The following is a 14,836-nucleotide window of genomic DNA, read 5'->3' as shown; positions in this document are numbered from 1 at the left end:
TTTGTCACTCAGTATACAAGCACCATCCTCTGAAATAAAAAATATATAAATAAATATAAAAAGAATATATTGATATACACACAGTTGTTACAATAAAACACTGTAAACAGTATTTAATACAGAAGTTTCTATGCTGGGCAACAACGAATTCATCTTTCCTCGCTATACAGGTTGTCATCCTGTAATCAGTTATTTTCATACACACTTAGTAATTTTGGAAGACCTTTTTTGTAGCTTGCATGTCATTGGGGTTTTTTTGCATTTCCTGAAAGTCACTTCCAGAGCTGTTTGATCAGAAAAGAAAAAAGAAATCACTCTTTTTCTAGTTCAAGACCGTACATGTTATTGGTTAAGAAAACAGTCTTGCATTCATCCCTGGTTCCCAACTGAAATTTTAAGTACTCAGTAAAGAAACCTATGGCAAGGGTAACCAGGATATATATATAGCTGAACACTTGAGCTTTAACCCTTGATATACTTGCAGTTCACTTCTGAAGAACACAAATTCATCGCCTTAGTTACATTTGTAAAGGAAGGCAAGGTATTCATCCCACTGCCCCCTGGCTGAAGCTGGACAATCTTTCAGCTGGAAAGTTTGATGAGAGTATGCCTTTTAGACAGGAAAGTGTAAGTAAAACTACTTGGCTCCATAAACCAAAAGCTAAAACAGGTTCCTGTCTAGATTTCAAAGCAGAGCTCATTTGCCACCACTCCCCTGTGTTTCTCACCTTTTCACCTACCTTGCCCCCAAATACCTGCATCTTTTTTTTTCTTCTTCTCTACTACAACAAAAAGAGCCATCTGCACTTTATGACTTCAAGCACCAGTCTCTCATAAGTCATGTATCTTAAAACCCAATACTACCCAACTATTAAAACATTTCAAAAAGAATTTTAAACTCCACAGCTGAAAGAGAAGAACTGATAAAACACAAATTTAAAGGCTGAAGCAATAAATGATAAAAATGGGATGTACAGGGTGTGTGTCTTAGACTGCAGAGTATTTCAAGCTCACATCACTGTTCTTAAAGGGGTTTAGCAATGGCACAATACTGCTGGTGATACCATCACACTGAGAAGCTCTCAACACAAGCTAGAATGCTGCTGTGCTTAGTACCATACCAATAAAAAACAAACAAACAAAAATCAACCAGAAACAAACCAAAAAATTACTCTATATCCTTTCCTCTTTCACTTATCAAGCTGTTAAAAAGACTAGTATTTCTCTTAAGACAAAGCCCGAGCAAGTTAGTTTCCAACCCAGCAGCAGAACAGAACAGAAAGACCCTGCATTACTAAAGTTCCTAATAACCGGCATCTGATTTGTCATAATGGACATAAGAGAAAAACTCCACCCTGGTGTCAGAGCAATTTTGCTTGAGAAAGCTGTAGCAGAAAACTTTAAGGACTCAGTTCACATTAGTCATCTTTTCAGAGTCATCATGCCGCTTTTCAAAGTCCCCCAATTCTGCATTTCAGAATTTTGCCTCTAAAATTAGGGTAAGTATATTTTTCTTATGCCTTGTACAGAGGAGAATTGCTGGTTAATGTTAGCCAGCTCCACGTAACACAAACAGATCAGAAATCAGGTATTTGATAAGTATTAATGCTTTAGTATTGCAATCTTTGAGCACAGTTGTGCTTTGGGAATGGGGGGACAGAGTGCATAACTTACAACAAAACCAAGAGGAAATTACCCCATTAAATTAATTTGCAATAAAAGGCTACCTAGCTGCTCAGCTCACTAGCTCAAGGATCTTCTCATTTGCACTGTGCTTAACCGGGCTCATATTTTATGCCTCAAGACTTAGGACTCTCTAATCCCTCTGTGTAAACTCAACTTTACATGAGCTGTTACTGCTAGCAAAGCAGTCCATCACACAGAGCTTCCCCGTAGTACAAGAGTTACCACCACATTGTTATGTTACTGACATTCTGTTCAAAGCAGCTTACATCTAACCAGAACAGTCAAAGACAGCAGACTACGCTGGACTTAGGCTGTACTCCTTCAACAGAGGTGCGGCTTTTCAGAAGAGATGTTACAGTTGGACACAGAGATACTAAGGGATCCTGAATATTAGCCTCAGCACTGTGTCCTCCAGTCTGAAAAATCTAAAGGGTGCAAAAGGCCTCCTCAACTGTTTTTGCAAACCTGTTCAGATTTTGAAGACTGTAGTTATCAGGTCCTCACCCACCTCTTTCCAGAAGTATTTTCAGTATCTAAATAGCTCTGGCACATAAAACGACATATGCAACTCAATGCATGATTCTGCTTCTTCAGTTCTCACTTATTCCAGTTGAGAAGGAAGATAGATGCTCTGGTTATAGGCCTATTTATACCCACCAAATTCTTGAAAAGAAGGTCCATAGAGCTGAAAACATTACTATTTTACAGATAATCTCAAACCACAGGCAACAGCACATGGCCATATTAGATTAAGCCCTCAACCACATATCTCTCCGCATCCCAGAGTATTTCTGACATAATAACAGTATATAACAGCATGCACCTTTAAAGGCTTATTCTGCACATAGGTTTAAGGTACCAGACAAACATACATTTTTTCATACCAGAAGCAAATCAATAAAGTGTTTTACATGACTCTTGAGGCAGCCTACTCACTTAAATTGTCAAGTATTTCACTTTATAGGTATCTTATCACAAACATATCTAAAAAACCAAAAACAATGCTGTTAGTCTGGCTGACATGACACAACAACAGTTTTTCAGCTGCTCCAGGCTGGATAAGTGTTTTATTTAATCCCACTACAATAATTTTAACCCTGAGAAGAACAGATTTTTTTGATGGCATCACTACTCCTTAGTATGATCTAAGGATCACACTCTAGCAATCAGGCTATTCATCTTTAGGTAGCTCTATCATTCAGGTATGCTACAACAGCAAAGGATCCATCACTGACAGAGACAAGGAAGTCTGAAACAATTACAAGAAAAAACTACAGTATCTCCCACACAGTTCAAGCATATTCCATGGTTACTTCTGCAGCAGGACAAGCGGGAAGGGAAGGAGGTAACAAAAACATTACTACTAGGTTACTGTTAGGTCACAGTGACATTTTGACAGAACTACCACCATCTCCATTACACATAGTTGCACATGTAAACACTGCCATCACTTCACACACTCTCTGTTTACTTTATCCCACAGTATTTTGATTTCCACCCCTCTCCCAAACTACACTACAGTTTTGCTGGTGTGAAGATCTGGCAGACAATCTGTAGCTCTCTAGCAGACATACCTTAAAGGACAACTGTGTGAAAGATAGCTTCTACAGCAATACACGTGTGCTTCGCATCGGCCCGGGCCCGGGCCAGCCCCGGGCGTGTGCGTGGTGGCGCGGCCTGGCCCCGGGCACTGGGGCCCGGCCTCGGGCACGGAAAGGAGCGAGAGAGTGGGAGCTTCGCCTGTGTGGACAGTGCCATCATGGGAGTTGAGAGGGGAGCCCCAGAACACACAGAAGAGAAGGACAACTCTAAACCCGGGCAGATGGAGCTCATAAGGCCATCCATCTAAGAGAAGGTCACTCTAAAGAAACCTATGTCCTGAGGACCTCGCTGCCACCGTCCAAGCTGGCTTGGCCCCGGCAGATGAACCTTAGGATTAAAGGGGGGCTCAGTTCAGTGCACACTGTGTCTCACCTAAAAAGTCCATTGCGCAGGCTCGAAGGCCTTACCCGCATTTGCAAAGCCCTGTATCACCAGCGCACTTGTAGCAAACATGGGTAGAGACCTGTCGCTGGGTATCTGTCGAAGGGGTCCCGGTCCAAGGGGGGAAGAAGACGCACAACACACACGAGGATGGTGAGACAAAGGGATGTCTGCCTGCTCAGAGCAGCAGGCAGCCTTTTATTAGGTTTTCCTACCTCTACTTTCTCATACACATAACACAAACATCTTTCTACAAAAATACTAAGGAATGTGCACCTGCACACAGCTCAAGGCTGTGTCCGTGGGGATTATCTGGTTGGCTTCACTGCTCCCATGAAAAACGGCCTAACACTCCACAATACTCCAGAGTCTTCAGACTTCAGCTGTGGGGCTGTGACTTCCCCCCACATCGTGCCGTCCAACTCTCAGGGCCGCTTCCATGGGAATGTGCAGCCACCTCCACCTTTCTCAGGGGAACGGTCTTACTCCCCTCAATGCCTCCAGCTCTTCCACTTCCAGGGGGCCCAGGGGTTCCATGGGCCTGCCATCTCCCCCCACAATTCCCCCGTCTGTAATTGTGCTACAAAGACTGCCCGCATCGTATCCTGCAGGGCCCTTTGCAGGAGCGATACTAAACAAGGCAGCATCAGCAACGCAACCACAACCACCAACTTTTTAGATGTACAAGGCCCCCCTAATGGCTGTGCAGGGATTCCTGGCTAGATTCTATCTTCACACAAAAGAAACACCCCCGCAGGGAGTCGACAAGGTGCACCCACCGCCGGAGCACCCCAAGTCGGACTCTTACCGACACCAGAAGGAACCACTTCTACAGAAAGACAGTTCAGGGAACACATCCCGCACCATAGACTCACCACGTGCTCGTTCTATGTCATAACCTACACGATGATTAAAATACACGCAGTCTTTTACAAACAGTGACTCTAAAATACCTAACTTTTGAGTGGAGTATTAACAGACAATACATCATCCCAGCTATCAACACGATCACGACACCCACGCACAGTATGACAGTCCCGTTTCAATAAGTCACGCCGTCGGACGACATCCTGCACCAGGAGAGATGCTTCCGTGTCACCCAGAGGAACACCAACAAGACAGGTGTGAAATGGCTGCTCTGGATACGCCAGTGATGCACAAAAGGTCGTGTGATTCAGTTCTTTCATTAGAGTCACCCAGATGTTCCGACTATGCCATGGAGTGAACTTTGACAGGTCAGGAACTGCACTGACGACTTCCAGGACCAACAGCAGGACGTACATAGCACGCAGGTATTCAGCGAGGACTATTATCTGTAGAGACAAACATATCCCTTTCCCCAAGTTATCAAGTCATGTGGATCAGACCATGGACCAGAGACAAGTTCTGCATCTGCATGCTGAGCTCTGTCCTCAGCTCTCACAGGGACCACAAGATTATCAGTTTGGAGGAGGCTTTTTGCTAAGCACAGCATATTTTTCCTGAAACTCTAAAAGAAGGTAAATAAAGACAATCGCCAGAGAAGGTCAAAAGGTTTGAGACATACAGAGCTTTGTCTAGCCTAGAGACTGAGGGGGTTATCCCCTCAGAGACCTTTCCCAAATCTTTGTTTGCGAAGACTGGCCATGATGATGACAGCAATACATTCTTTACCACCCTCTTCACATTGCTGTGAATACTTTCATAACAAAGTCTTAGCTTCCCAGTAATTAATTCTCACCATACAGTCCTCCTGAAACTGCAACAGATTGCAACATAAACAGCAAGGCAGATTCAGGAGCAGAGTTAGCTGCAACAGAAAAAGCTTCTATATTTTTTGCTCTGTGCATTGAGGTATCTTTTTTAATAAATGATACACACCATCTAGACAGTAGGAGAAAATGTACAGTAATCAACTTTAAAGGTCAATGGACATTTTTCATGAGAAATCTTGTCTTACATTGCTCATCATCTCAACTCTTATAAACTCGAACAGTTACTTCAGGGCCAAACATTTAATTTACAGATCAAGAAATGAAATTATTTGAGAACAAAATACCATAGTCTCTCCCCCTCCTTTTTGTTTTTTTGTAGGTAGTTTGAGGGGTTTTTTTTAAGCATCTAAAATAATGAAGACGATTCATTATGGTAATTCAGAAGACATTGGAATGTTCAGAAGCTATTGGATCCATTTCAGATCAAGACAGCTGTAATATATGGCAAAGTATTATTCTCTCCGAAAGAATTCTGATCTTTCCTGACTTTGGCAAGCAATGTGTAGTTACTGTGACAAGGTTTGTAGAAAGGTGAGCTCTTTCAGGAGATCACCCGAGTCAGACAGAAAAGACAGACAACTCCAAGACACACAATTTAACCTTCAGATCCTTGAGATTACTGATGTAGGCAAAGAATCCACAGGTTGCCTTCATCCTCTTTTTAAGTAACAAGGTTAAACCATGTGAGTTCTCACCTACCCTGTAAAATACTAAGACTTGGAAGCCATCAACAAAAAAAGCATATCCCGTGCTGGACTGCAAGACTGTGAAACATTTTGAATGAGAGAAACTAACGCAGCCAATGATATCTGGCACCATTTGCCTCAGTAAATTTCATAAAACATGTTTCCTGTTCATAGTCACTTTTTTGCCAAAAGAAAAACTAGTGTAGAGAAGATAGAAACACAGGAAAAAGCAACATGAGGAAAATCGTGGGGTTTTTTGCACTTATCCTGGTCCCCATAATGCTGGTCCATTTTAACTACCCACAGAGAGCAGAAGCAGAGAGATTACAACAGAAAACATGCTGTTGCCCAGTCTCAACTCCTCCCTTGACAGCCAAACATTCTTTTCAACAAAGAGAGTTCTGAAGAGAATACAGAATTAAAAAAACTAAACAACCATACTGCATCAAGAACATGCTGACCCATTGTCTACAAAGTATTTGTCTTGAGTGCCCTTCACCACCATGCAATTCCATCCTGCCTGCTCTGTCAGCTGTTAGCCACTCGCCTCAGAAGAGCATAGGCAAATAACGTCCTTGAATTGTGTTTCACGTTTGCTATCCACAGCACTTCACCACACAGATGTTCCAGCAGCAAAGCACTTAAATGAAGTTAATGTTAAAGCCACATTTAATTCTCATGTGTCTAATACCTCAGAGTAAGACATCAAAAACACTTCAGCAACTGATAGTCATAATCCTGTAAACTATCATTTGTTCTTGCTTACATGAAATGAGAGATTTCTTTTCTTCAAGTATTTTTTAGCATTTTTTTCAAGGTGAGTATGCAACAGTAGAATGAAGTAATAACAACAGGGAATAAAAAAAAGTGATGTACTTTCTCTTCCCACCCCTCCCTTCCCTGTTTGCCTCCAGGAATTAACTCTTTCAGACATACCCATTAGAGGAGTTAACATGCTTTCAGTTCTACAGTTTAATTTCTGAATATAAAAGAAACTGACCTACCCTAGATAACAGAATTAAGTTTCCTTCACTGAGCTGCAGAGATGAACCGTTCTTTTTAGTAGGGGAGAAATGTTCACATCATTCTTCAGAAAAAGACATAAAACTCATATGGACCACAAACTGTAAATTAGCAGGCTGGGCTACTTAAAAAACAACAGTCCTTGAGAGATCTCTGAAATAATCTTTCTGTCCTAGCAGAAGTGGCAAGGCCTAAATCTGAGTATGGCATCCTGCTTTTTCAAATCATGCTTCCAGACAGATGTCAGCAGCTGGAAAGTGTCCACAGGACAGCAATGAGAATGATCAAATGTCTGAAAACACGTTCTATAGGGAAAGATGAAAGCCACTGGGGTTGTTTAGTCTAAAGAAGTCCAAGAGGAGACGAAGTCCAAGTTGTCAAGTATGTCATATACAATATCACAGAAGAAGACATAGTTCTACTGAAATAGCACACAAAATGGCAATGTGTAGGGACAATATGCATGTTTTCTAACTACCCATTAGTTTGAAAATATTTTATATGTCATGGTTTGAAGAATTTACTGACAGCTAAAGTAGCAATAGAGGTAGCAGGACAATCTGTTTCACTGCTGTCTGAAGGATACCAACCAGTTGTGACAACAGATTTAATTCTGCTATGTTGGCAACAGAAAAAGGACAGGGCAAGAGGAGAAATGAAACCTGCCAGTGCAAAATCAAGAACCAGGGATCCATAAAATTAAAGAACTCAGTAACAGAACACTGCAGAGTACATCAATATTTTCACTATTTGACAGTAACTAAATAGGATATCAATGTAAAATCTTCAAGCACTTCTCTCAATGTTATACTTTCAGCAGGTGGAACACAAAGCAAGACCAAAATCATCTGTACGTATATCTTGGACCTTAGCCTTGCTTTTTTCCACTACCCTTAACAGTTTCAATGTGAATAGATGCTCTCTCGGTTTTCAATTAATATGTGTTCATTTATTTCTGCACTCTAACGCACTGTCGTGCCCTTGCACAAAAAAATTATTATACCAATGGATTTGTCAGGTGGTTCTGCGGGTAGGCAGAAATTCAGCTGTAAGTGCTGGCTACATCAAAATGGAAGGACAGGCAAAACGAAAGCACAAAAATCACAGACAAAAAAAGTCTGGTTTCAGATAATGAAGGAATCTAGCAGAGGAGAAAAAAAGGGAGCAAACAAGGTTGCATACTCTAAGCAAATTTTCCCACTACATTAATACGAGCTTATGCTGCTATCTTCTAGCATGACTAATTGCAAGTGAGGTATCAGACTGCCCATACAGAATTTCCTAATTCCAGTGAATTCAATTTTGAGTTATTTTTGATCTTGCTTTCCCTATACTGTCAACTCAAAAAATGCCTTTAAATCATCTCCAAAGCCTACACAGAAATAACCAGTCTTTACCAGAAGTCTGCCAATGGCTCTGAGTTCAGCTAACTGAACAGAACACTTTGTATATTTCTACACGGCATTTTGCAGGCATACCAACTGAGCACCAAACCATCTAGACACCACACAGTTGTGGTAAGCACAGCCCCAAGCCCACACAGACCAGACCTGCTGAGAAGCAGGAAAAAATAATTACCTACTACTGCACTCCATGCTAACAGCAGCTACAGAGCTCCTACTCAGTTTAGTGATTAAAGCAAGTTAACTATACACATAAAAATTGTGTGGATATATGCACATTCATTCTACTTCTATCATAAATGCACTTGGTTGTAAATACATTCGGCTCTTTGTGGGCTCACGCAGTTGAAAGAACCAAGGAACCTGAGCTAAGTTTCAGTATTTTAGAAAAAAAAGGGGGGGGAGGAATACAGAAAGTTATACTTAGTTTCAAGTCACTATGCTGTCTTACAGTTGTATCAGTTTAACAGAGGAGGCGTCGGGATCGAGGGGAAAACAGGAGCTACGTAGACAGCCATTACTGCAGAGGCAAACATTCCTGACAACCACAGCTTAACTAGTTGAAAATAACTTCAACCAGTTTAACAGATATTCCTTTAGAAATGCAAGGTTTCCGAGAAAAACATTTGAACATCCAGCAGCATAAAGGCACAGAATAAACACCACCTAAGAGTAAATTAAAAAGTTGACCACAACAAAAGGCACAAGTAAGACAAGAGATGATGAAGAAAAGCAAAACAGCAGTCAGACAGAACAATACACTTGGTTGGGGGTCATGGCACTAAATAGCTTTAAGGAGTGTGAATCACGCAACAATAAATAAATAACAAAAAAAAAGTCTCAGACACAAAAGAGTCACTTTACTGTAACACAGTGGGCAGGTTGTTTTGTTTTAATAGTGCAGTTAGAAGGTATTGCAGCGATCCGGAGGGGAGGGAGGGAACGACACGCGTATCCGCGTATCACGCTACAGATCAATCACCCACTGAGCTCCTCCATAACCCATAGCCTGTCATTAGCTCTCAGAAGAGGATTACTGTAGTTTAGGGGCTTGCCCATCACTTCCGACATCGAAGAGTTTGCTTTAGAGAAACGCTATCCAAAGGTGACACGCTAAGGGAAAAAAAAAAAAAAAAAAAAACAACACACCAAAAAACCACCAGCTTTCCCGAAACAATCCTCTCTCTATACAAAAACCCGCAACTCTCTATTATCGGCAGCCAGAAGGGGCGAGAGGCGGGGAGCACACACAGGAAGGCTTCGGGTTTAGCAGGGGAGACTGACGCGAGGCGGCTGCCCCCAGGTGGGCCCGCAGTGCTCCCCACCGCGGGCCGGCCGCGCTGGGCGGGGGCTCCCGGCGCGCCCCCGGTGCCTCGGGGCGGAAAAGCAGCAGCCACCGCCCCGGCCCCGCGCACCTCCTCATCCCGCTCCTCCAGCGAGGCGCCGTCCTCCGCTCGCCCGCCGGGGCTCGCCCGCTCTGCTGCAGCCGTCGCTCCGCCGGGGGCCGTCACCGCCCCGCCGCCGGACTCCCCCTCCTCGGAGAGAGTTTCAGAGCCAGAGGAGGAGTCGGAGCAAGAAGAGCCGACGTGGCCGGCGCCTCGCGCCCGCTCCGAAGGCGCCGAAACTTTCTCCGCCATGGCCGCAGGCTCCGAGTGGTGCCGCCCGCACGTCCCGCCGGCGGCAGCACGTCCCCCGCCCCACGGAGCGTAGCGCGGCAGCGGCGCTCCCGGGCCGGGCCGGGCCGGGCCAGGCACCGCGCTCCGGGTGGCGGGCGGTGCCTGCGGACGGGCGGGGCGGGTCGGGCTGGGCCGGGCGGAGCCAGCGCCGCGGAGGGCGGGCCCGGCGCGGCGGAGCCGGGGGAGGGAGGCAGGTAACCGTGATGGTCCTTCGCGGAGCGGGGTTTGAGGGATGGGGCTCGCCGCCCGCTGCCCCTCGCTGCGAAAGGAAGCGGGAGGGAGGGATGAAGAAGAGACGTCCCGCGGCCGGCGGTCCCTGACCCCGGAAGCCCGCGGAGCGGGGATGGCAGCGCGATCTGCCAGAGCCCCCAGCCGGCCAGGAGCGCTCGGCGGTGCCGCAGCGAGCCGTGCTCCGGTCCCAAGCGATGTCGGGGTTGAGTAGGGTCAGGTATTTTACATCACATCAGGGTTTTCTACGCCTCTCACTTCCTTTAAAACGGAGCTACTAGCACTTTATCGCAGCACTTTTGCCGGCTTGCTACCGTTTGCGAAAGGCTACAGATGCCTAGTTATGATCTTGCAGCAAAGTCCCTGTGTGTGTTTGACTTTGAAACGGGCATCGGCATTGGGATTTGTGACCAAGCTTTCAGAGTCATTGAAACCAAAGCGTATCACAGAAGTTAGCATCTGAAAGCTTTTGTAAATCCTCCTATACAACTCCTTCGTCTTTAAATGGCTTTAAAACCTAGTTATCCTACCAATTTGAACTTGCCACTGGCTGCCGCATGAGAGGAGCCCCGAAGAAAAGATACAAGGACTCCCTGAAACAACGTCTCAGCCTTGGCCATATTGATCAACACAGCTGGTCTACTCTGGCCTCAAATCGGGAGGCCTGGAGACACGCCATCTATAACGCAGCTGTCTCCTTCGAGAACACACGCAGGATCACTCTCGAGGAAAAAAGGCAGCGCAGAAAGAACCGTAAATTGCAGAATACACCATCTAAGGAGTCTTTCTGCTGTGCCTTTTGCAATCGGATATGTCTGTCTCGTATTGGCCTCATAAGCCACCAGCGTGCCTGTAGCAAATGTGGATAGAGCCTTCCCAAATCTTCGTTCGCGAAGCCTCGCCATGATGATGATCCTACCAATTTTTACTATATTCTTTGAAGATATTATTTTCGAAATATCCTCTCTTTTTTTCTGTCCTAAGGACATAGGTTCTCATCTAAGTTACTAGTATTATATATAAATGTATACCATATTTGTTTATGCCTGGACCCCGGGTTAATCCAATTGTGGAATCAAAACAAACTAAGAACTTTTGTAATGAATGAAGTCCCACAGCATCATTACAGAGTAGCTATCTTCTCCATTTCACAGAAAAAGAAATGTGAGCACAGATCAGTTATTGATGTGCTCTAATTAACACAGTACATAGTTAATGAAAATAGGAACCAGAATGCAAGTCTCCACTTTTTCAGATTTCTAATTTGACCAATTTATCCAGTATTCCCATATGGTAAATGAAAAAATAAACCCTTATTATTATTATTATTATTATTACAACTATATAGATTGTCAGATTAACAATGGAAGGAAAACAATTACATAAAATTCTCCAAATCTCATTCCTTCTCTGCTTTGAGTGAGTTATTAATGCTGGATATTAGACTGTAACAATGCTGATAGCCCTTTGTAGTTTCTTGTCAGTACTTAGATCAGACCTTAAAAGTTAGTTTATTGTGGAAGAAGATCATAATAGTCACTAGGGACAGAATTTGACCCAGAAATTTGCCTATACTAACAATTAGTGATAAGGATACATAAGATATACACAGAAAGACAAAAACTCATTTTGGCTAAATGAATTAGACACATACACTACTGCAAACCTAATTCTAATAACTTTAACTAACCAGTGAATAGAGTTACTCCTTAGTTCTCCAGGTTCTGCACATGAGCTGTTATATCCCCAAAACCTAGACTTATTAATAATTCTTGACTGCTTGGATTTTAAAGCCAAACCTCTTCCAATCAGATTCTGTCTCTGGTTTAATGTCATTGTTTTAGCAGAACAACTGACTTAATTTCCTACCTATTCTTCGCAATGTGTAAGAAAATTGCCAGGTAGTGAAAAGCAACACTGCAGGTCTGTCACTTCTTTTTCTTGCTGCCAGAGATGAGACTGGGAAAAACAGAGCTTAGCCAAAGCACTTCTACACTTCAGTTATTATCAGCTGCCAGAACAGCCTCTAATCTGGGGGCAGCAAGGAACGCTTTAGAATAATCACTGAACTGCTCTAATATATGCCATAAATTGAAATCTAAGAAGGCATTCAAAATGTTTTATACCACCCTAGAGTTACAGAAGACAAGTGACAGGATTGTTCTGCTCTGGCCTATAGACTATGCCAGATCACGTGCTCTGCTAACATTATCTTACACAAACGGAAGAGTGGTGCTATGCTGCATATAGTTGCTAAAAGGGAGCTGAAGCTAAAAGCAGCAAAGATAGAAGTTTACATCACTTTCCATCCTAGGAAAAGCACTGTTCCTAGCACTGCACCATGACAAATCAGTGATGTACTTTGTGGCAAAACACTGGCATGACCTGAGAGGCTCATTTTGAAAACATTTGTTGAGAAGATGTCCCTATTTAATAAGCTTTGAGCACCTCCTGTCATGCATCAGATTCATTTGGTGGAGAGTACGAAGATAAGGGTGTAGCTCAGAGTGGTCCAGCATCAGGTATAACAGGAGGCAGGCACAGCTTTAGAATCATTCACCCATTCACACAGTTTTTTCCACCTGTACATTTACAAGCAGCCATCCCATGATCTGCTCAATATTCCCATTCTGTCCTCCCCAAGTACATGAAGCAGTCACCCACTCTGTGTGTTTGCAGCTGTTCACTATGTGCACTAGTCACTGCTCTCATGTCAGTTAACTGAAAACAAAATACACGAAGAGAAATAAAATGTATCTCAAAACTCCCCGATTATATACATGAGTGTTAATGCTTGGGAAATTCTTACACTCTGGTCTTGAAGGACTGGAAGAGTGACAGGCTAACAGATTTATTGACAAATTGGGCACAAGGTCACCAGGTATACGAGAAACACTGGAAAAAGTCATGAAGAGGTATAGAAAAAAATTGTCAGTAAATCACAGTTATACATGAGACAGCATGAAAAGACAAATAAGAAGATAATGATTGGCTTTGAAATTGGCCCTTCAAGATAAAGATGAGGGTCTTTACCAAGAAGTGATAGTGAGATATGGCTTAACACCTTCCTGAGATGGCATTGGGGTAATTTGTTGGCAGTCTGAGCATGACATAACTGTATCTCAAGCCTGATTGATGGTAATTTCAAATTGTCTCTTCAGAGAACATGCATTCTGGTTCTCTTCTGCTACAGGTCCCGGCATTTCCGTGTTTGATCTAATATTCATTATGTAAAAATCAAACCTTCTGTGATTAACAAGAACTCATACAGCAAGTATTTCAACGAGTAAATGTGGGTTTGCAACATCTCAAAGGAAGGAAGCCTCGAGACATGAAACCAAACCTGCTGCATAACAAGAATCAGTAACAATATTAACTGGTTGATCTGAAAACAGTTCAAAGGCAATGTGAATAGCTGTGAGTTCTAGGACTTGTACAGAACTATGGCTTATGGTCTGTACTTACTGTTTCCACTGTCCTGTAGCAGGATTTACCCATGTCACTGAAACTTTTTTGGACTGTCCTGATGCATCAGTAAAGACCGTGAGGCCTTTTACTGGCTGGTGTTGGCATCTGCTTGTGGCTTTTAAGGGTAAGTTACCCATTTCTGCCCAAAGCCTGTGTTTAGGGTAGTGAATGGAAATGTCACCGTCATAGCCTGCCAAGGCAGCCTGGAATCCAGCGTCTTCGGCCAGCAGCCAGTCAAAGCTGTCCTTCGTTGCTGGGATTATCGCAGGATCCTGTCCGTCCAGCTCCTGTAGACGTGCTCTGCCTTTAACAACAAGTTCGACAAACATTCCATTAGTTGTCCACACAGTTTTAGGAGGTGAGTGGGGCAGAAACAGCCACTCCAGGATCCTCAATGGATCCAGTTTAGTCTGGTCCCATTGAAACCAAACCGCAAATGGCTGGAACCTGCTAGGAACAAGGGCAAGGCAGATCTGAAGTTCAGGATTTTTCCTTCTGCCTTGTCTGCTCTCGATTGCCTTAGAACATGTCTTTAATGCCTGCTTTTGCCTCTGTGGTCAGAGACCAACTAGATGTCAAGTGTGGATTGCCTTTCAGCAGTTCAAACAGGGGGTGCAGCTCCTCTGTGGTCAAGCCTAAGATAGGCCTTAACCAGTTGATGGCTCCTAAAAGTTTCTGCAATTCGTTTAAGGTTAAAGTGTCTTCTACCTTAATTTGAAGTGGCTGGGGCGAGATCTCCTGCTGCGTGATCCTCCATCCAAGGTAGGTCCAGGGCTGAGATTGTTGGATCTTTTCTGGAGCAACCTGCAGTCCTGCTTCTCGGACAGCATTAGTTAGAGCAGTGATAACAGTTTGTAACTCAGTTTCCTTGGCCGTGGCAACCAAGATGTCATCCATGTAGTGGTAAATGATTGATGAGGGGTAAAGCC

At 43.6% G+C, this 14,836-nt stretch overlaps 1 protein-coding gene across 1 annotated transcript in view; it reads right to left on the bottom strand.

Annotated features, from left to right (window-relative positions):
• The window catches only part of MAST4 (microtubule associated serine/threonine kinase family member 4), a 296,129-nt gene extending 285,957 nt beyond the window's left edge, over positions 1-10,172 (bottom strand). The window contains exon 1 of the mRNA XM_017808069.1: positions 9,951-10,172. Within this exon, the coding sequence (XP_017663558.1) occupies positions 9,951-10,172 (222 nt within the window). The remainder of the gene's footprint in view (positions 1-9,950) is intronic.
• Positions 10,173-14,836: the final 4,664 nt, after the last annotated feature.

This window comes from Lepidothrix coronata, unplaced genomic scaffold, assembly GCF_001604755.1.
Source record: "Lepidothrix coronata isolate B3197 unplaced genomic scaffold, Lepidothrix_coronata-1.0 Scaffold22, whole genome shotgun sequence".
Taxonomy (NCBI): Eukaryota; Metazoa; Chordata; class Aves; order Passeriformes; family Pipridae; genus Lepidothrix; species Lepidothrix coronata.
The sequence above is the reverse complement of the archived record's forward strand: the minus strand, read 5'-3'. Positions and strand labels throughout refer to the sequence as shown.